The following is a 24031-nucleotide window of genomic DNA, read 5'->3' on the forward strand; positions in this document are numbered from 1 at the left end:
AAGCCAAGATCTTTGATTTGAAATTCTGAATCAAGAAATGCTTTCAGACTTTGAATTTCAGCAGGGTCGTTGCCAGTGACCAAAATATCGTCGACATAAACAGCTAATATAGTGATCCCAGAGTCAAATCTCTTATAAAATAAGGAGTAGTCATTTAAAGAGTGAGAATATCCTTTGAAATTAAGGGCTGCAGTGAGTCGAGCATACCATTGCCGAGAAGCTTGCTTCAGCCCATACAAAGATTTACGCAACCTGCACACATGATTAGGACTAGGAGCACATAATCCTGGAGGAAACTTCATATAGACCTCTTCTTATAGGTATCCATGAAGAAATGCATTGTTCACGTCTAATTGATTCAAATCTCAACCCTTTTTAGTAGCAATAGCCAAAAGACACCGAACAGTAGTCATCTTAACTACGGGGGAGAAAGTCTCGGTGAAATCTATACCTTAACTACGGGGGAGAAAGTCTCGGTGAAATCTATACCTTCTCGTTGAGTATCTCCCTTAACCACCAGTCGTGATTTATATCTTTCAACATTCCCATTAGAGTGATATTTAACCTTATAAACCCACTTACAAGGTAATGCTTTGTGCCCTTTAGGTAATTCAACAACATCCCATGTTCTATTAGATTCCAAAGCCTGAAACTCTTTAGCCAGTGCTTCCTGCCAACATGGGTGTAAAATAGCCTGGAAAAATGATTAGGTACAACAATGCTGGAAAGGGAATGAATGAGGGATTAATTAGAGAAAGTTAGAGTAGAAATAGGCAAACCCGAGGGGTTAAGGGAACTGTCAAAACAAGAAGATGTGAGATTAGTTAAGTACACATGTTGCATATATAATCCTCCAAATAGGAAGGTTTAGTGTGCGATCTGGTGGATTTCCTTGAAGCTGGTTGTGTACAAGGCATAATAGGAGCAGTACTTGGTATATAATTTGTAGGAACTTGTTCAATCGGATTGACAGAAACATGAATAACTGGATTAACAGGAACGGGAGATGAAACAGAAGATTGTTCCCTGATATGAATAGATTGGACAGTGTGCTCAGGAAAGAAAAAATTAATAGGAGGTTCGATGAATGGAATGGTAGAGTAGTTTGGGAAAATTAGGATGTAAATAGACTGATCTGAAAAGGGAAAAATTATTTCATAAAATATTACATCCCTAGAAATAATAATTTTCCTAGTAGTTAAATCTAAAAGCTTATATCCTTTCTTCCTAAAAGGATTGCCCAAGAGAACACATTTCGTGGATCTAGGATCAAACTTTGACCTATGCGAGATGAAGTAGATGCATAACAAAGACAGCCAAAAGGCTTGAGTAGAGCATAAGAAGGTGGTTTCCCAAAAAGTACTTCATAGAAAGATTTAAGATTTAAAACCTTGGAAGGAAATCTGTTTATTAAGAAAGTTGCGGTTAATATACAATCTCCCCAATATGCAATAGAAAGCTTGGATTGGAAAAGTAAAGCTCTAGATGTCTCAAGAAGGTGTTTGTGTTTCCTTTCCACAACATCATTTTGTTGTGGAGTGTGGATGCAAGTAGTTTGGTATAGGATTCCCATAGAAGAAAGATATGCCGACGTAAGTGAACTTGTACCCAATTCTAGAGCATTATCAGATCTAATGGTTTTAACTCTAGTTTGAAATTGTGTTTGTACCATGGCCAAGAACGATTTTAAAATAGAGAAAGCTCTTGGTTTTAAGTAAATAAGTCCAAGTAGCTCTACTAAAATCATCTACTATAGTGAGGAAGTATCTAAATCCGTCGTAAGTAGTAGATTTATATGGACCCCATGTGTCAATGTGAATGAGCTAAAAAATAGAAGTAGTGGAAATATGACTTGATTGAAAAGGTAATTTGCATTGTCTAGCTTTAAAACAAATATCACAAGGAGTAGAAGAATTAGATGGAGACAAAAACTGCAAACTTGAAATATTTTTCATATTCGAGAGGGGCATATGCCCTAATCTTATGTGCCAAAGGCTTACATTTGAACTTAACTTAGAAACTGAATGAAAAACTTGAGTATCACTTTGACTAGTGCAACTAGAAGAAAGTTAAGAAACTTGCTGAATAATTGGTTTAGAAACTGGATGCTGCTTGATCGGGAATGACTTGAGCAAATATAAACCATTTTGTACTCTACCAAGTACCATGTGCCTCTTCATTGAAGGGGCCTGAAAGAGTGCAGCAAAAGAACAAAAGAGTAAGTGACAATCAAGAGTTTTGGTTAGCCGATAAACAGATAAAAGATTGAATCTAAAATCTGGAACAAACAAGACATTTTTTAGTGTTAAATTTGGAAGAATTCTAACCGTTCCTATTTGATTTACTCTGACCTTTAGAGAATTTGGCAAATTAACAAAGACAGGTTCAAGTAAAGGTCTAATATCAGAGAGAATAGAATTGTCATATGTCATGTGCTCTGTAGCTCCTGAATCCAGGATTCAGGAACTAGAATCAATACGTGAAAAGCACGAAAAAGGATTAAAGTGAGGCTAGATTATACCAGTACAATTGGCAGTAGCATTAGCATCAGAGGTATGTTCTCCCTGTTAGCCAGACTTCACCTGTTGAAGCAGTTGAAAAAGTTGAGAAACTGCTCTTGTGTGATATTTTTCCCTGAAGAATTTGTATCATACATTTGTTCTTTTCCTGTTTCCTCTGAAGCCATTGCTTGGTTACTGGAAGGCCCTCCTTGAAACCTCCCAGGCTTAGTGAACTTGAAATTAGGAGGGAATTTTTTTAACCTGTAGTAATGGTCGATTGCGTGACCAAGTTTCTTGCAGTAGTTGCAAAACGTGTTGTTCTTCTTTTCCTCAGAATACCCTTTAAACTTGTTGTCTGACCTATTATTTTTCTGATTTCCTCCTTGTTGATTTGCTGTTAGGAAAGCTAATTCAATGGGATATTTACTCACATGTATCTCACGTTGTTTTCATCTTGGATGAGAAGTGAGTAAGCCTGATTAACACTAGGAAGTAGCGAGATCATTAGAATATTGCTTCGAGTAGAGGAATAAGTGTCGTTAAGACCCATCAAGAACTGGATTAAACGACCATCCAGAAGTGATTTAAGGGTTTTGGATTTCCCCCCACAGGTGCACTCACAACTGCAATGCACAAAAGTATTGAGAGCATCAAGCTCATCCCAGATCCTTTTTACCTAAGTGTAGTATCCGGGAATGTCAGAATTTCCTTGAACCAGCCCGCTCAATTCCTTTTGAATCTGATAGAGTTGAGCATCGTTTGATTGTCCAAATCTATCTTCTAACCCGTTCCAAATTTCATGTGTTGTTTAGAGTACAACAAACTCTTTGCAATAACTTTTGACAAAGAGTTTAAGATCCACGAGATAACCATGTCGTTACAGCGGCTCCATGGTTGAAAAAGAGGAGAAAATGACTCTGGTTAAGCAAAACTCCCATCAATGAACCTTAGCTTATTTTTAGTAGACAGTGCGATGCGTATAGCTCTTCGCCATCCTCCGTAACCCTTTCCATAAAAAACTGCATTCACCAGTATCATTCCCGGTGAGTCAGAAGGGTGAAGGTAGTACGAGTGGGTGGAATCAGTCAAGGTTGCATCCTTGGTGCTACCAGTAGCTACTGTTGCTGTTTCATGGACTGTTGGATTCACCATTGTCAAAAAGATGAGAGAGAAAAAAAAGGGAGAAAAGAATAACACGGATTGAAAACGATATGAAAGGAAGGATCAACCCTAAGGCTTTGATACCATGTAAGAATTGAAAAAATATTGATTGTATTGAATCAATTTCTCGGTAATACAAGGATGTATATATACAAAAACCTCTAACCGACTGAATATATACCTACCATATTTACCCTATAGAAAAATATACACTAAATATATACCTACCATATTTATCCTATTCCTAACAATAAGTATGGAAAGAAATAAACTCCATAAATAGACCTTGGGCCTAACTCAACCTCAAAAGCTAGCTCATGAGGGGAGGATTGTCCAAGACCATATAAGGAGACCAAGGACCCTTTAACCCATCGATGTGGGACTCCAACACTATTTGACAAAATCTTAAAGCTAAATTGAAATAGATTAATTTAATATTTTAGATTTTAACATTTAGATGTTCAAGAACAATACAAGAAATGCTACAAGTTGTAATTCTTCTTATGTAATATGATGAAAAAGTCCATCTTAAAATGCTGGTCAAAGTTCGTGAAGTTTGACTTATGAAAAATGAATCGTGACAAGTAAAAATAAAAGGAGGGGTAGTAAACAGCTAAAGTAGCAATAGTTAAATTTAGAATTATAAAATATCATTAATGACATTAGTTTAGTAAAATATACCTCTAATTAAAGTTTTCTTAAGAGGTGTGCCAAATCCAACATTGACCAAGTAAAATGAAACCAGAGTCATGTGTATATGTGTTGGAATCAACATCATACGTTCTAGAAGGATTGAAATTTATGCTATTTTTATTATATATTTGTATTTGTTGACCAAACAAATTTCGAGACTCATATATAAAATCTCTAATTTGTATTTGTGTATAAAGCAAATTTTTGAGCTCATATACAAATTTCTAAAGTGAATTTATATTGTATATTAGCTACTAAAGTATGGCTACGACCTATAGTCAGGCAATTTTTAGCTATGACGCCTTATTTATTACTTAATTTTTAGTTATTTTTTTGAAATTTTGTCATAAATTTATCTTTTGTTGAGATTTAGGCTGTATTTGTTTTTATTAAGATTCAGACGTCTGAATCTGAATGTCCATCTAAATGATTAGGATATTGTCTCTAGATCTGAAAAATGAAGGATTAAGACTGTTTGTTTTTTCAATATCTAAATGTGCAAAATTTATTTAGTTGTATATATAATAAAAAATACAATTCAAATAAAAAATTAATTATATATTTTAAAAATATTTAATTTAATACAAAAAAATTATATTTGATTGAAAAAAATATTTATATTTGTTAGTGACGGTGGTGGTGGTGGTGGTAATGATTGATGTTAGTGACTAGTAATGTTGGTAGTGATAGTTGTGATGGTAGAGATAGTTGGTATTGTGGTGACTGTTCTGATGGTGGCGATTAGTAGTGGTGGAGTCGTGATGTAAAGTTGGTTGATGTTAGTTATTGGAGGTGTTGATTGCGATGGCTGAAAAATGAATGAATGATGTTTGATAATGTGTTGGTGGTAGTTGGAGACACTGTTAGCTGTAATAATGTAGATGGTTATTAGTAGAGATAGATTGTCGTGATGGTAGTGGTTAAAGTGGTGGTAGAGGTGGAGAAACTGGAGACAATGATGGTGGTAGTGGCTGAAGAATGTGTGGAGGTTGATGATGCGTTAGTGACAGTTAGCGGTGGTTCTAATTGTGATAAAAGAGCTAGTCGGTAGTAGCGATTAGTCGGTAGTGGTTGTTGATGATGGTGGCGCTGAAATTGATGTTAGCATTCACGGTGGCGGTGGATATAAGATTAATGAAGGTGGTAGGTTTTATTGACCATAGTAGTTGGTAACGATATTGGTTGTCAACGATGGTTGTGATGTGGAAGTGGTTGGTGGTGGTAGTTGATAGTGGTGGTTGGTGGTTCATAATGGTGGTGGTGGCAAAGTTGGTAGTGGTGGTGATTGGTGATTGTTCACAGAGTGGTGGTGAATATCATCCAATATAAAAATACCTCTTGATTATATTAAGAATTGATTTCGGATCTGAATGATTAAGACTTATTCAAACCTATTAAGAGCTAAAATCTTAATAAAAACAAATGCAATTAATGGACTGAAGTATGAATCATTCAAATTCAGACCTCCATTAAGTACAAACAAATAAGACATTAGTCTCAAATATATTTTATTATTAAAATACTTGCTTAAATCTATCTTTCAGTTTCTTTTTCTAAAACACTGAGAGGAAGATAAAAATAACAATTAATAAAAATAAAGGAAGAGTGCATATTGGAAGAAAAACTTAAAACATAGTACACATTATAAGAATAAAAATATTTCCTAAATAAATTCATTTTGAATGACATAAGTCTTCTCTTTTCAATTTTTGAAGATCAATGTGATTGTGATCACATACATAAATTTAATACAAAATGAAGTTACTATTTTGTTGAATCTTTTACTTTTTGCAAAACATCAATCGAAACTTTTTAATAAGATCATTTCTTTTACTTTAAGTGTTACAAACTACTTTTAATTTCTTTATTTACTTTCAATTACATATTTAAAAATTTTAATTTGATATTCAATTTTTAAAATATATTCATTTTCTCATGAAATATATTTGACATAATAAAACTTGTAGTTTATTTAATTGTTGTCAAACTTTAATTGAGTGAGAACAATTAACGGAGAAAGTAGAATGATGATGAGAAATTAAACGTAACATAACTTATGTCAACAATTTTGAGTAACTCAACTCTTTTAACAATTTTGAATTTATATAAATCCTTTTTCAAGAAAATTTTAGATTTAAGATACTGTCTTTCAAGATGACACATTATTTTAATGATAAGATACGCTTTAAATGAGTAAATAGGATAATGATAAAGCATATTAAGAACCAAATTCATACCAGACAAAATTATCTTATTTCTCATAGCTGAGAAAATTTTGGGCTCTTTACCAAAATAACAGGAATTTCAAAAAATAGTTTTAAAAAAATTGTTAATTTAGAACCTATCTCAATTAATTACCAATCTAGAATAGCTATTTACTTGCATACAAGAACACAAAAAAAAAAATAAGTATGAAATAATTTAATTTCCTTGAAAATGTTTTCTTGAAACCATACTGAACACACCCTATGTTGTGGTATTATCATAATTCGTTTAAGAAGCTTTGGGAAGAATTTTAGAAGTTCTTCAAGCTAAAAAAATCATTATCTACGTCAATAAATCACTAATTTGAAAGGTGATATGATTCTTAAAATTGATCTAAAAAAGCCTTTGATAAAATCGAATGGTCTTTTATTTATCAAACGCTTAGCTATTTTAAGTTTCCTCCTAACATCTCTAAACTCATTATCTCATGCGTCACCACTAACAATATCCCAGTTCTAGTCAATGGTGCTAAGACCAAATCTTTTTCCCCCTTCCAAGGAAATTCGTAAAGGTGATCCCATGTCTCCATACTTATCTATAATCTATATCTATAATAATAATAATATATTAAAAGTGTGAAGACCTTAGAAAAGTGATTTAAATTTTTTGCCCTTCATTAAAAGACTCTTCTTCAGACAAAGCTGTCTTTTCACTATTTATTTAACTTATATTTAATTAAAACTCTATTTACATTCTTTCTACCAAAAAATAAAATGTTATTAAACAAAAAACAAAAAAACACCGACATAAAATATTTTACAACTTCCGTCTATTACCTTTTATATACAAATTTACTTTTTAAGGTAGAAGGTTCTTATAGTTGATATTTTGCTTAATCTATATTATTTTAAAATTTTATTTTTATTTTTAGAAAGAAAATGAGCACGATTATTTTCAAATTCTACCTTTCATAGATAAATATTTTCAGAAACCATTAATATTTTTCTTTTTACTTATCAATTAGAAAAATACTCCTAAAATAGGACTCTATTCAGGAACTACTTCTATAATATTGGGATGTACGTTAAACTAGAGAACAAACTGGTTTGTCTATTGGGAGAATATGATTGATGCTCATTTAACTTGATTCGATTGCATGTATCCTCAACTTCTTCACAGTTTTTGTCAGCATAATAGAATTCAACATGTGTATATATATATCTTCTTTGTTTTCATTCAAAATCATTCTTTAGGGTCAAATTTTCAATCAGACAAGAATTAGTTAGATCAAAATCGAAACTTTGTGATCACTATCATATTATTTTTTTTATACTTTACATGTCGTAGATGAATGTCGGTTGATTTTGAAGAATTTTTTGCGTAAAGGTTAGATTTAAATGTATTATTTTGATATATTTATTATTTTATTATTTTATTTTAATTCACAGATGCTAGATGAATGTGGGTCGGCTTTGAATTCTTTTTAGGTAAAGTTTAGATTTAATTATATTATCATAATATCTCTATTAGTTTATTATTTTGTGGTAGTTTACAGTTCAGAGATGAATCTCGATCGGCTTTGAGAAATTTTTATGTGTAAAATATAAGTTTAATTGTACTGTTTTGATATCACTTTTATTGTATTATTTTGTTGCGGTGTACCAGTGATAGATAAGTGTTGGTCGGCTTTGAAGAGTTTTTTTTATGTAAATGTTAGGTTTAGTTGTATTATTTTGATATCTCTATTATCGTATTATTTTGTTATTATTTATAGGTGGTAGATAAGTGTTGGACGACTTTGAGAAAATTTTTGTGTGTAAAAAATAAATTTAATTGTATTATTTTGATCTCTCTGTCATTGTATTTTTTGTTGCAATTTACAGATGGTAGATGAATATTGATCGACTTTTAAAAATATTTTTGATAAATGTTAGATTTAGTAAATAAATTTTTCATCTTTATATGCTCAAAAGATATTAAATTTAATTATTATATTCATCTTTATTATTTAAACAAATATCCTATTAGTGTAATGTTTGAACTCATTAAAGTGAAGTACATGCACAAGGCGCGTACACCTAAACTAGTTTATTCTAAGTATGGAAATGCTCTCCCTTTACATCAATCAACAAGTGGATATTGGACTTTCGAAACCTATTTCTATCCCAAAAATCAAGCGTTCTGAGAATTTGAGATTTCTCCTCGTGATATGTTGTCGTGATATGAAATCAACATTAAACTATATGTCCAAACGCTGATTTTATCTCTTCATTTCAAATCACGAGACGAAATCACATGTCCGAACACCTGCTTAGAATGTCATTTATCGAACTTGTTTCCCCTATTTCCCTTTAAGGAACATCTTTTCCCAGAAAAAATATATTTCCTGAAAATTTTGTCCTACCAAACAAGGAGAAATTACAAAACTTCATACCAAACAGACCCTTATTCCATCCAAATAATCTAAATTTATTTTTCTTATGAATAATTTATATAGCAGTTGAGATCAATAAGAGTTAACACAAGAAGTCAGGGCATGAAATCATTTAGACTAGAGGAGGCGGCAAAAAGAATGACAAAAATGGCAGAACAATCATGCTAATAACACAAACAGACATGAAATTTCACAACAGACTAATGTTTAAAGCAAACTCACAACAGACTATGTTTGTCATCTTCAGTCAACAAGCAAATTGCAGTTGAACAAGTTTTTATTACAGCAAAGCAACGGGTGCACCGATCTCCAGGGACATCACAACTTGTTAAAGTTGAATTATAATTGATCATTAGATGGTGAAGCCAATTCCTCTGAACTTGGTGGTTCGATTAAGTCATTCGAACCAACATGGTCAACCAGCCCCGGACTGATGGTCTCCTTAGTGATACTGCTTTGACTTGTTTCAGCTTGTGGTGACGTCTCCATCATGGTAGGCATCTGAGGTAAACACCAAGACTATGAATTATACATCAAATGCAGGTCGTATCATCACAAAAGAAGATCCAACTCACCATTTCCAAACACTCTTTGTAGAGATCAAATGCATAATAACTCAAACAACCTCACTTTTTTGCAGATATAAAGCTATATACCACCCAAGAAAGTAAAGAGAGGAGGAAGAGCTTACATGTTCTGCATGGTTTTTCTTATCCTCACTTGAAAAACCTGGAACAGTCAAATGCCAATTTTTCTCTGAAAAAACATCATAGTTAACTTAGACCAATACCACAATTTTTGTTCTTTCTTAATCAAAATATGTAATGAAACATCCTAAGCAATGATACGCCGAATGAAAACATTCTCAGAAACTACCGCATTGATGAGATCATGAAGGAGCCTTTCCGTCAAAGTATAGCGAAGTGCATTAGGCAAAGCAAAAAGTTGTTGCCTGATATAATTTTAGCAGGATTAATGTGCTGGGACAAAATACAGTTGCGTTCTGCATGTACTAAACAACCAAGGAAATCGAAATCTATTCACAAAAATGGGAGCCATTTTATGTACTGTATACGACTGCAGTGTCACTCTCTCAGATGCAACTAGGACAATTCAGATACTCAACTTTTAACTAAGTCAGGATTCAGCTCACACATAACTTGGAGCCACTCCTGACGACTAAAGAGAAAGCTGCTCAAACTATTTTCATCATATTATTCGCCAGCAACTCTTGATGCATACATATGAGGAGGTGGATACAAATTCTAGTGGTTGGCTGTGTGCATAAGTAGCTTAAAAGCATATAGAGCTCAAGGCTAATCACTGTGGAGACTGATGGTACACCATACATCCATGAAACAAAGTTTTGTCCCAGTTTGTATTGATAGGAATATGGTGTCAAATTTTGTGACGCCAATTAAATTCCAGAGAGAATACCTGTGAACGGGCTAAATGCAGAGGATCTCACCATATAATCATGGAAAAGACACACCCATAAACAATCTTATTATGAAAATATACGCAACAATTACGACCATTAATTTCTATAAAGGCTGAAATGATTTCTTACAAGCTAAAATAGTGATAAATTGCTTGTTTTTTCTTAAACAAAAGGAAACAAAGTAAGCAAGTCTGCCATCTTTTGCAATTACTGGCACAAACCTAAATGTAACAATACATCTTTGGCCTCCAGAGTTGAAGATTTCCGATGCTTTGCCAAATTGCAAGCAAAAGTAGTAACCTACAAAGAGGAACGGAAAATGAAACTTAGCAAAGAAAATGACAAACAATCAATGCTAATACATATATCATATGCGTTGACTTTCATGAATTATTTTCTGCAGAAAGTATTTCAAAAGGAAGCAAGCTATTGATTGACTGTTTCATGCATCGAAGTATAGATAACATTAAAGGCACAAGTTTGGATGGACTTATAGCTTATGACTTATAAGCCAAAAGTCACAAGTTAGGATTTCTAACTTATGACTTTTAGCTTATTTTTGTTATTTTGACTTGAACCCAAGTGCTTAAAAGCACTTTTTTACTCTTATCCAAACACTACAAAAGTGCTCAAAAGCTATTTTGGCTTAAAATCGCCTAAATAAATCAATCCAAACAGGCTCTAAATCACTTCCCAACAAATTTAGTTTATTTTTGCTTAAATTGGCAAAAGGGAGGGAGGGGGCGTTCAACCAGCAGAGGATGACCCTTGAAAAGAAAAAAATCCTCTTTAACTGGCAGTGTCAATGTATTCAACCACAGAATCTAAAAAGCTGAGAACTTGAACTGTAAAAGATACCCGCAATCACCCACCCTCCTGGCCCAATTGTCACAAAAAAAGATAACGATAACAAGGAACAAATCATTTTTGTGTCTCACCGAATCAATAAAGTCATCAGCAATCTCATAAAGAAGCTCTTCAACTTCAGGATCAACTTTTCCCTTCGGATCTACCTGAAACATTACAATACAATGTGGAAAGCTAAAAAGTTAATGTACTAATAAAATCACAAAACCTATTTATAGAACATAACTGGTTTTAGAAGTACGGTTTATTCAAATTCACCTTTTTTTTTCAATACAGTTTAGTCAAATTCAAATTCCCCAGCAAAAAAATTTGAAACTTCTTTAGGGGTAGTAAAACGGAAACTGAGGGAAAGATCACTTTTCATATACTTTGTGCACCCAAACTTTTAAGTGATCGTGAAATAAAAAAAATTTAATTGATTCCAACTATTTTCTTGAGAAACCACCAAGGAGAATGGAAAGTTATGGAGATTAACAAGGTGACCAAAAACCTGTGAAACTAAATCTTGTATCTTTCTCTTGCCAAGAAACCGATTGTTTGCTTCAATTCCTTGGCTTGAACTACTCCCAGGAGTCGTTCCAGATCCGGTGGCACCTGGTTCTGAATCAGTAAAACTCAAGGAATTGTGGCCACGAGGGAGAGCCATTGTTGGAGAAAACAGGTTCTGATGCAAAAACTACTGAGGTTGTTGTTGTTGCTGTTGGAGCTGCTGAGCAGAAACAAATAAATTACCACAATGGAATAGAAAAGGCAACATGGATTACTGCTAAGACATTAACTTCAACAAGATTATCATAACCTGTCCAAAAGGAGAAAGCAAAGTTGAACAAGGTAACACTAATCACATAGTAAAGGCAGCCTTAAATGACTCTCAATTTCAACAGACATGCAAAAGCATTCAGACATAACTTTAATTACAGCTACACACCGACATTTTTGTCCCGGAGCTATATTTCAATGTATAGCATAACGTAACCATGACGCTAAGCTAGCGTTGGCCACAACTTTTGGATCAAGTTTTGAAAATTTATCTTCAAATATCCGTTTGACCGTGAAATTTGAAGAAATCGTAAAAATATAATCTTCAAACATTTTCAAGTGCACTGCCTATTTTTGGGAAAAATTTCACTTCCACTCAAAGATTTCAATTTTTTTCCAAGTAAAATGCATATCCAAACACAATCCAAGTTCCAACTAATCACTCACAACTTCAAAAACTCAAATTTTTAAGTTTCAAGTTTCGACTTTAAAACCTATGACCAAACAGAAGAAAAGTGTGGAGAATTACAAGAAAACCCTACGGACCTAAATGCAAAAACAACTATAATGTCCTTCAGCTGATATTATTTTTCTTAAAAAGGATTTATAGTTCCCACACATCTTTATTTTCCATGGATGACCAGCAATGACCATCATCTTACATACAAAGCAAGTCTAAGGACTCATTTGTTTGCACCTAATGGACGTCTAGGCCATTAAAAGCATTTGTTCACATTAAGATTTAAGCACTTATTTGGTCTAATAGGTCTTTATCATTAAGATGTTGAACAAAATTTTAATACTCCCTCCATTCCTTTTTAGTTATCACGTTTTGCTTTACAATAATCGATTTGACTAATTTTCAAAGCTAAATTAGATTAGATTAATTCAATATTTTTTAATCAAAATTTGGATATTCAAAATACTATACGAAAAGTACTTTAAGTTGCAATTTTTCCCATATCAATTTGCTAAAAAAATAAATCTTAAAAATGCTTGTCAAAGTTCATATTATTTGCCTCTCAAAAAAGAAACTGTGACAAGTAACAAGAAAAGGAGGGAGTACAAGAAAGGATACTTTTATGTGAATAATCTTGACCACTCCTCTGTCAACGACCAACCACCTCCACCATTAACCACCTTTATCATCACTGTCGACCATAACCACCAACCACTAGGGCTATTCAAAACAGTTGGTGAACTGATCAAAGTTTTATAGTCAACGACTTATTGGTACAGGGGAGATTACTCAATTTTCTTATCGAGTAAACCGTTAGCTTCACATTTGTACCCTTAAGTATATCAAATACGTATTGCAAATTACAATTCTAAACCCTTAAGAAGTAAGCAAGCCTAAACCACAGCCCCCATTCCGCCATTCAACATTCTAAAGTTTCTCATCAGTCATTCTCTCTTCATGCTTCAATAACAACAAGTTGGCTATGAGAAGCAAGTGCTTTTAATGCTATTATTTTCTCGATAGTCGATACACCACTCGTTCTGTGTCGATAATTGTTAACCTAATGTCGAACCAACCGATATTTTATCGGTTGGCTAGCGAATTAGAATATTTAAAAGTTGATGGTTAATAAGTCAAATTTTAAGCATATTTATCCGTCGGTAAGCAACCCTACCAATCACCACTGGCAAACACTATTGTCAGCCGCTACCACACCTACCGCCTCCATCATTTATAATTATATATATTGCTGCCACTGCCACTCTGGACAATTCCTGCTATCGGCCACCTCTACAATTACAACTACCACTAACACCATCATCAACCACCACACATTCTTCAGCTACTATCACCACCACTATCAACTACGAACATCAACCAACTCCATAATCACAACCATCACCACCACTACCAATCATCATCACTGCACAAGTAACTACAACACCAACAACCTCCACCACCATTACTAACCACTGGCACCAACCATACCACCACCATTACAAACCATTTCAACCATCATCAGCGAACAAAAATGTCTTATTTTTTATCAAATTATGAATTTATTTAATTACATTTACATATTTTTCTAATATTTAATAAATTTTTTATTTAAGTTATATATTTATTGTGTTAAAAAAATAAATTATGCACATCCAAATGTTAAAAAATAGTCTTAATCATTCAATTTTTAGATCTAGAAATATCTTAATCATTTTTATGTGCATTCAAATTCAAATATCTTAATACTAATGCAAGAAAACGGGGCCTAAGATATTAGGGCATGTAATTTCACTTTTTTTTTCAATTCCCCTTGTTGTACAATTCTGAAGTGGTTGTTTGACGCCCGATGAAGCCCCCAAAGGAACACGTAATTGCACTTGATATTCAATCATATTAACATTTGACCATGCAAGAGGTATACTTGTCCATCATCTTTAGTGATCCCAAATTAGTTGAATATGAAATGATAAAGATAAGCCCGATTAATGAAGGATTTTCCTGTTGCAACCTCTTTAACTTTAAGCACCAAAAAGTGTTCTCTATCTTCTTCTTCTTATTGGCGGGGATGATTCTAATAGCTACTGAACAAGATAATCGAACATGCAAATAAACAAGTGCTGCAAGGTCTTTAACTTCAAGCACCAAACAGAGTTCTCTAACTTCCCTTTTTATGGCTCGGATTTGTGAAATATATTAAAGTAGATTTTTTGAAATCATAGTTTTTCTAGTAAAGTTTTTAGAATTGTCTAGTGTAGTATCTAGTATAATCATCTTGAAGAAATACCTACATATTCTAGGCTATTTTAGGTAGAAGAATCTAGAAAGTTATAGAGTATTCTCCTTAATATTTGTACTTAAGAAAAATCTCGATATTCTAGAGTCAAGACATTTAGGGGAGATGGTTGTGGTGGATATTTTTGTATCTAGAATCATCCTGTAACACCTTGGGTGTTACGGGGTCTAAAACGAATTAAAATGAGCTTGCGTGACCCCTACATAAGCGTAAAACACTTCGGGAAGAGTTCGGGTGCATTGGGAAAGGTTTAGAGCTAAAAACAGGGACGTGCATTGCGAAGGGGTTGGTGCGCGATGGCTTCGCGCTGCGAGGGGGCTCGCGAGGGATTATTGCCTCGTCTCCGCACTAGACCTCGCACCACGAAGCGGGAGGTTCGCGATGCGCTCCGTGCCGCGACCCCCTACTTTCGTCGATGGGACTTCGTTTTTAAAAGGTTTTAAGGTCATTTTGGTCCTTTTACGTCCTATAAATCGTTTTATCCTCACATAACGCGTTTCTAAGCCTTAAAACTTTCGTATTCTCTCAAAAAGGGTCATTCTTCATTCCAAAGCTAAGTTGAAAAGTAGAGAGGTTAAGGTTCAAGCTTGGGACTTCTCTTTTTGCTATTCCCGAGAAATTTCTCTTCAAATAAGGCATGTAGGACACTCCCTAATTTAAATACTATATTATCGCATTCATTCAATTGTTATTTAAGTGTTCTTGAATGATTGAATTTAACTAGAGTTTGAGGATTGTCATCACCACCACCACCAACAACAACAAACCCAGTGTATTCCCACCTAGTGGGGTCGGGGGGGGTAAGATGTACGCAGTCCATACCTCTACCTCTGATGAAGTAGAAAGGCTGTTTCCGATAGACCCCCGGCTCAAGGCACGAGACACCACACAAACACATAGTGCAGCACAGAAGCAGATTACATAACATAGATACGGCACCCATAAGTAATATAAAGCAGAGGAGAGCAGGGGAAATTAATTTTAAATATTAATTTCCTCTTCTTATAAATTATTTATCACCACTTTTGGTGGGTTTTGGATTTTTGAATAACATTTTTGAAATTATGCATTGTATTATATAAGTATTGAAACATTGAATGTTAAGGATGATGGAAATCATGATTTTCAAGTCCTTTGAAAAAGTTTTGAATTGAGATGATGAACAAAGGTGACACCCCATCTTTTTGAAATATTGAAAGTATTGAGCTTTATGACTGCTTTGAGATTCTTATGCAATTTAATGATGAATATGATTATGATTTAAAATGATGGGGTTAAGGAGTCATTAATGTTTTATGATAATGTTTTCTTGGCATGATATGAATGGCTTGCAAGTCTTGGTACGATGATACCAATGTGAATGTCTAATGAACGACTCCATGATTAATGTTATGTGAAAAGTGTTTTAATTGGGCTCTAAAGGGAATTATATAGCTCACCGAGAAGGCATAAGTCTTCGTGACCAATGCCCAAAACCTATGTTTGCCGGCATAGGGATGTCGTACCTTAACTGGATGACCAGATTGTGTCCCTAACACGAGGATACTATGTATGGCGGCTTTAGTCAAATTGTGACTTTAGCCTAACCTTGATACGTGCGGCCAACACGGACTAGGGCCCCGCCAGTTGGGGAGTACCGGACCCATATAGCCCATGGGCTACTAGATGACCCATACTACCCATGGGTCAGCAGATGACGGTGAAAGCTATAGAGTTCAAGATTAAATTTTAGATGATCATGTAAAATGCCCCTTACCCCTACCCTGACATCTTTTTATATATATGTATACTTGATGTGCATGTGGTTTATAAATGGTTTTGGTAAATGCATACATGTTTTATCCCTTTCCTTGGGTTGCATGTCAGTACTCGCCGTAATGACTGTGCCACTACATTGTTTCATAATGTAGGTTCCGAGGGCTTTAGCTGTGAAGTGGGGCTCTCCATCATTCAGAAGGTCTGGTCTCTTTCCTAGTTTTCATTTATTATCGTACTTTTGAATTCCTTTTGTTATAGTCGAGATCATGTCCAGACTTTGTTGGCATACTATGGATTAAAGACTTTTGTGGACAGTAATTGAGTATCATTGTGGATTTGGTTGGACTCTCAAACTTTCTTTTGATTTATGCATTTCTCTTATTATCTTGGTTGGTTTCCACTGCTTATCATTTATATTATGTTCTTGAGGTAAGCCAGGGGTCATCTCAGGCCTTGTTTGGTTTGGGATGCTCATCATGGTCGGGCCCTGGTTCGGGTCGTGACAAGCTTGGTATCAGAGCACGGTTTAGGGTCCCAGAGTGTCCACAAAGCCGTGTAGAGTAGAGTCTTTTTTTATGAGTGTGTAGCGCGCTACACTTATAAGGGGGAGGCTAAAAGGTATTTAGGAATGTTTCCGTTCTTTGAGTCCTATTTCGGGCTAAAGAGGCTAGTTACCTTGAAACTTCTTTAACTCCTAGCTTACTCACGTTTCAGATCATTCTTCCTCGAAGATCTGACGTTCGCAGGAGCTCAGCTGGAACCTCCATCCTTATTGGGACAAATGCGAATGGGATGCCCGTCATTGCCGGGCCCTGGTTCGGGTTGTGACACATCCCTACACAAGTATAAATAGGGGTGACCTTATTCATTTGTAATCAACCCAACAAACCCAAATTCAATTCAATTCACGAGTCTTCTTCCACAACAAGTTAGGGAAAGAGGGTTCACACCCATGTTAGTTTATAGAAACGAACTCAAGACTTCTACTCATCTCATCCATCAAGAACCACTTTATAAAGCTTCTTGCCCCTACTGGAAAGCTTCACATCCATTAGGAGGCACTCACGCCATATCTCTTGGAATAGCTAATTTCTATCAAATCGTAATCAACGATCTTTAAGGAGAGTCAGACCTAGTCCTAAATTGTTAATCATTGAACTAACAAGAAAGAAAATAAAATTACAATGAGAATGTTTTCTAAAAAAAACACTTTATGAAGCTTCTTGCCCCTACCGGAAAGCTTCACATCCATTGGGAGGACTCACACCAAATCTCTTGAATATCTAACGTCATTCAAATCATAATGAATGGTCTTCAAAGAGAGTCAGACCTAGTTCAAATTGGTAATCACCGAATCAACAAGAAAGAAAATAAAATTCAGTGAGAACGACATTTTTCTTTAGTAGATCTAGAAAAGGAGCAAAGGTAAATGGGGTGCCTTAGCAAAATGCTTGACCTCCTGCAACAAAAGAAGACCCAAAAGGAGATTTTACGGCAATTAGCCTGTAGCACTAAATAATGGGTAGCATTAGGCATCCCGAGCTGAAAGCAAAAAAGCCAATGATTGAAGAAATTTCAAGCCGATTATAAGACATAATGAACTGACAGGACTCTTCTCAAGGAAAAATACCTCCTGCGATAGGAAATTCCCAAATGAAGAAAACATCAACGAATTTTCTTCAGTTTGATGGCTTCAATCACAAGTCAAATTCACAACCTGATTAAGTTGTAAAACAAAGCCTGGCAACTTCTTTGGAGGGCACAACGTCATCTCAATTATGAGAATAAATACACTAAATGGCCTAAGGAAGTCAAATCCACGCTGCCCACACTGTCTGATGAAAAACTCAGAAGAAAAAATGACAGTTTGATTTTACAGTCAAATACATACATTGTTGGAGATATCAAAATAGCTTAAAAGCTTAAAGAGCTAAAGACATTAAACTGTGGAGACTGATGGTACACCGTACAACCATGAAATAAAGTTTGGTCCCAGTTTGTGTAGATAGGAATATGATGTCAAATTTTGTGATTCTAATTACATTCCAGATAGAAAACCTGTGTACAGGCTAAATGTAGAGGATCTCACCATATAATTATGGAAAAGACACTCATAAACAGAAAGGCAAAAACAATCTTATTATGAAAATATATTCAACAACTACGGTCATTAATTTCTATAATGCTATTATCTTCGATAAAGTTTGAAATGATTTATCTTACATGCTACAATAGTGATAAATTGCTTGTTTTTTCTTATAGACAAAAGAAAAAAAAAAGCAAGTCTATCATCTTTTGCAGTTACCGGACAAACCTAAATGTAACAATACATCTTTGGCCTCCAGAAGGTTTCCGATGCTTTGCCAAATTGCAAGCAAAAGTAGTAACCTACTAAGAGGAATGGAACATGAAACTTAGCAGAGAAAATGACAAACAAACCTACTAAGAAGCAAAAAAAATATATCAAATATGTTGACTTTCGCGAACTATTTTCTGCAGAAAGTATTTCAAAAGGAAGCTATTGATTGACTGTTTCGTACATCAAAGTAAATTGATAACACTAAGAGCTTGCTTGGATGGACTAATAACTTATGAATTATAAGCCAAGACACTGAGTTAGGATTTCTAACTTTTGCCCTGTGGCCTATTTTTGTTATTTTGACTTAAATATAGGTGCTTAAAAGCATTTTTTAATCTTATCCAATCACTACAAAGGTGCTTAAAAGCTATTTTGGCTTAAAATCACCGGAAATAAGCAAATCTAAACAAGCTCTAAATCACTTCCCGACAAATTTTGTATATTTTTGCTTAAAATGGCAAAAGAGGGGGAGGGGGCCTTCTTTTGCACTTATTTTTAATCAGCAGATGATGACCCTTGAAAAGAAGAAATCCTCTTTAAGAGGCTATATCAATTTATTCAACCACAGAGTCTAAAAAGCTAGCAATCTAAGAAGTTGAACCGCAAAATAGTTAGAAAGGCAATCATGCAGAACAGGATGCCTGCAGTCACCCACCTTCCTGGTTCAATTGTCACAAAAAAGGATAACGATAACAAGGAATAAATCATTTTTGTGCCTCACCGAATCAATAAAGCCATCAGCAATCTCACAAGGAAACTCTTCAACCTCAGGATCAACTTCTCCCTTCGGATCTACCTGAAGCATTATCATAATATGTGGAAAGCTGTTAAAAGTTACAATATTAATAACCACAAAACCTATTTATAGAACTAAACTGTTTTTAGCACTACAGTTTATTCAAATTCACCTTTTTGTTGTGGTACAGTTTAGTCAAATTCAACTTCCGGAGCAAAGTACTGCAGACAACTCTATGCCGTGATTTGAAGTGAATTTGAAGCTTGTTTAGGAGTTTGGGGGTAATGAAAAATACAACTGAGGAAAAATCACTTTTCCAATACTTAGTGCATCAAAACTTTTAACTAATCGTAAAAATAAAAAACTTAAAATTGATTCCAACGATTTTCTTGAGTAGCCACCAAGGAGAACAAAATATTTCGGAGATTAACAAGGTGAAAGGAGAACCTGTGAAACTAAATCCTATTTCTTTCTCTTCCCAAGAAACTGATTGCTATGAACTACTCCGAGGAGTCGCTTTCCAAATCCACTGGCACCTGGTTCTGGTCAAGTCAAACTCAGAGAATTGTGGCCACTAGGGACAACCATTGTTGGAGGAGACTGTTTCTGATGCAAAAATTGCTGATGTTGTTGCTCTTGAAGCTGCTGATGCTTGATGCATCTGAGGACGAGGATAACTCTTGTTGATATTGTTGTTGTTGTTGCTGTGTAGTTTGGGATAACTCTTCTGGGATCAAACTCATTGATTCTTGACGCAAGTATTATAGTAAAGGTAATTATTTTTGCATAAGCGTTTGGTGTTGCCTCTATTGTAGAAGACGGTAAGAGGAAAATTTTGACAAGAAATTGTAGCTGTTTGCTTCATTTACTGAGGTTGTGACTAAATATTTTGAATCATAGTAGATTTTCCATTCCGGATCAACCAAGGTAACAGAGGGTTCACACTTGATATACTTCTATAGTAAACTACAACACTAAAGTGAGCAGAAAAGAACAAATTACCACAACAGAATAGAGAAGGTGGCATGGACTAGTACCACTAAGACATTAAATTCAACAAGATTATTTGTAATCTGTTCAATAGGAGAAAGCAAAATTGAACAAATTAACGTTAATCACATAATAAGACAAGCCTTAAATGACTCAATGTCAACCCACATGCAAAAGTATGCGGAGAAAACTTTAATCACAACCACACACCGACATTTTTGTTCAGGAGCTCATTTCAACGAATAGAATGACGTAGCCATGATGCTAAGCTAGCGTTGACCACAACTTTTGGATTAGATTTTGAAAATTTATCTTCAAATCCGTTTAACCATGAATTTTGACCATATAGTAAAAATATAACCATCAAATATTTTCAAGTTCACAACCAGTTTTTGGCAAAAAATTCACTTCCACTCAAAGAATTTCAATTTTTTTCCAAGTAAAATGCATATCAAAACACAATTCAAGTTCCAAAAATCACAACTTTAAAAACTCAAACTTTCAAGTTTCAACTTCAAAATCTACGGCCAAATTTAGCTAAGTGCGGAGAATTAACAAGAAAACCCCACGGACCTAAAGGCAACAACTATAATGTCCTTCAGCTGATATTATTTTTCCCACACGCCTTTATTTTCCATGGATGACCAACAATGACCATCATCCTCCATACAAAGCAAGTTTAAGGGTTCATTTGTTTGTATTTGATGGAGGTCCGAATTTGAATTGTCTTAGGCCAATAAATGCATTTGTTTACATTAAGTTTTAAGAACTTATTTGGTTTAATAGGTTTTTATCATTAAGATCTCGAGAGATATTTTTATGTGAATAATTCTAACAGCTCTTTTGTCCACAACTAACAGTCTCCACCATTAACCACCTTTATAATCGAAACCACCAACCAACCACTAGCTGCTACTCAAAACCAAATTGTTGCCGATACTCCAACCGCAAAATTAGCTTATTTTGGATTTATAGTCGGTGAAATAATTAAAATTTTGTAGTTAACGGCTTATAGATGCTGAGGGGGTATTACTCAATTATCTTATTGTGTAAATCATTAACCAGTTAAGAATTAAGATATTTACATTTGTACCCATAAGTTTTGTCCGCATACTTTTGCATGTGGGTTGAAATTGAGTCATTTAAGGATGTCTTATTATGTGATTAACGTTAACTTGTTCAATTTTGCTTTCTCCTATTGAACAGATTACAATTAATCTTGTTGAATTTAATGTCTTAGCGGTAGTCCATGTCACCTTCTCTAGTTGTGGTAATTTGTTCTTTTCTGCTCACTTTAGTGTTGTAGTTTATTATAGAAGGATATCAAGTGTGAACGCTCTATTACCTTGGTTGATCCAGAATCGAAAATCAGTTATGATTTAGAATACTTAGTCACAACCTCATTGGTTGAAACAAATATCTAGAATTTCAAGTCAAAATTCCCCTCACACCGTCTTCTACGGTAGAGGCAACACCAAACACTTATGCGAAAACAATTAGCTTTACTTCAATACTTGCGTCAAAAGTTAATGAGTTTGATCTCAGAAGAGTTGCAACAACGACTGGGGCATCCTCATCCTCAGATTTTCAGCATCAGCAGCTCCAACACAAACAACAACAACCTCAGTAGTTTTTGCATCAGAAACAGTCTTCTCCAACAATGGTTGTCCCTAGTGACCACAATTCTCTGAGTTTGACATGGATCAGAACCAAGTGCTACCGGATTTGAAACAAGACTGTTAGCAGTTCTAGCCAGCGGACTAAAGCAAGCAATCGTTTTCTTGGGAAGAGAAAGATACAAGATTTAGTTTCACAAATTTTCCTTTCATGTAGTTAATCTCCAAAACTTTATGTTCTCCTTAAATGGATACTCAAAAAAATTGTTGGAATCAATTTAAAGTTTTTTATTTTCACAATCAATTAAAAGTTTTGATGCACAAAATATAAAAAAAAAAAAAAGTGACCTTATCTCAGTTTTCTTTTCACTACTCCCAAATTCCTAAAGAAGTTTCAAATTTACCTGAATTCCCGATTCGTCAGCGAAATTCAACTTGTTGCTGTTGTTAACGTGCTAAATTTCTCGGCATGATTCCGAGGTTGGAAACTGACGATTCTTTTACATATCATCTTTTTTCTTTCCATTCCATAATACCAGGTGCCCGGGACATCATTCCTTTCTCCTTCTGATCCCTAAACCACATTTGTTAATACGTATGCGATACAAAGGTAAGGTCACGGCACTTTGGATTAAAAAGGATAAAAGAAGTTATTCAATTAAGTGAGGGTTTTGGAGTTTTTAAAATTAGTAACTTTCTTTTGAGTCTTTTTTTTTTTAATATTTTTTTGTCTCAATAACTTGTTTTAATTGTAAAATAACTTTGGTAGTTGTTCGATAACTTTATGAAGTTGTTCGATAATTATTAAAGTTGTTCAATAACTAGGCATAATTGTTCGACAATTGCCAATCAACAACTATTTCAATTTTTTAAAAAGATTTAGTTTTTGTTTAATAAATTTATGGGACCCATTTATCCCCTTTTCATTATTGGAAATTTGAAAGGTCTTTTGACTCATTTTTCTCCAAGGTCACATAAAGGATCGTAGCAAAGGAGAAATTTTTTTCTGGCGGAAAGGCACAAAATGCTGATAATATTTTGCCCGCCCTTAATATTAATCCACATTTTTACAAATTAGAATAAATTTAGGAAAAATTAAAGACACGTTTGGTAGGATATATTAATTAAAATAGTTTATAATTTGTGTATTAAAATTTAATTCATCCTAGTATATTACTTATTTGATTGCATAACTTAATTTAATTTTTCCTAATCCATGGATAATTAATATATCATAGAGTGTGATCAAATAATACATGGACAAAAGAATTAAATGACCAAATTATCCCTCAATTCTTTTTACTAAATTTTCATTTTATTCAACTAATTGATGAAGAAACTAAATTGGTATTGTCTTGTATGTTATCCTTGGATTTAGTTAGGCATTCTCTTGAATATGGAACAAGATTTAATGAAGAGAGTTCTGCTTTTACGCTATCGAGTACTATAAGCAACAAATCATCCTTAATTCCAACTGATGGGTTTGATTTACTTCTTATTGTCACAATATCGATGACTCTTGAATTTTTCAATAGCGAAGCAAGTTCCAGTACTTGTTGGATTAATTGGCTCAGGTTTCAACCGATAATTATTAGTGCAACAGTTGTTAGATGTCCGTAGATTATTCGACGAAAGGTCTATGCAATTCAGACATTTGAACTATTCATATTTTAATTTTTAAGATGTTAAATTAAATGAAATAGAAATTCTACTCAAAGATCAAGGACATAATTATAAAGAATATATTTGTAGAATTTT

At 34.2% G+C, this 24031-nt stretch overlaps 1 protein-coding gene across 13 annotated transcripts in view; it reads right to left on the reverse strand.

Annotated features, from left to right (window-relative positions):
- LOC107876067 (transcription initiation factor TFIID subunit 12b) overlaps positions 1-22937 on the reverse strand; it is a 38201-nt gene extending 15264 nt beyond the window's left edge. The window contains exons 1-9 of one of the 13 annotated variants that reach the window (XM_047413705.1): positions 19840-22924; positions 19653-19727; positions 18203-18407; positions 17806-18114; positions 11793-12008; positions 11374-11448; positions 10657-10735; positions 9686-9750; positions 9143-9495 (exon numbers count right to left, since the gene is read on the reverse strand). In XM_047413705.1, the coding sequence (XP_047269661.1) occupies positions 9334-9495; positions 9686-9750; positions 10657-10735; positions 11374-11448; positions 11793-11948 (537 nt within the window). In that variant the 5' untranslated portion in view covers positions 11949-12008; positions 17806-18114; positions 18203-18407; positions 19653-19727; positions 19840-22924 and the 3' untranslated portion in view covers positions 9143-9333. Of the gene's footprint in view, positions 1-9142; positions 9496-9685; positions 9751-10656; positions 10736-11373; positions 11449-11792; positions 12012-17805; positions 18408-18886; positions 18961-19652; positions 19756-19839 lie in introns of those variants that run through there. The other 12 variants (XM_047413701.1, XM_047413707.1, XM_047413704.1 and 9 more) reach the window with 12 other exon arrangements.
- Between the last annotated feature and the right edge of the window lie 1094 nt (positions 22938-24031).

The sequence above is a fragment of the Capsicum annuum genome, chromosome 6 (genome assembly GCF_002878395.1).
Source record: "Capsicum annuum cultivar UCD-10X-F1 chromosome 6, UCD10Xv1.1, whole genome shotgun sequence".
Classification (NCBI taxonomy): Eukaryota; Viridiplantae; Streptophyta; class Magnoliopsida; order Solanales; family Solanaceae; genus Capsicum; species Capsicum annuum.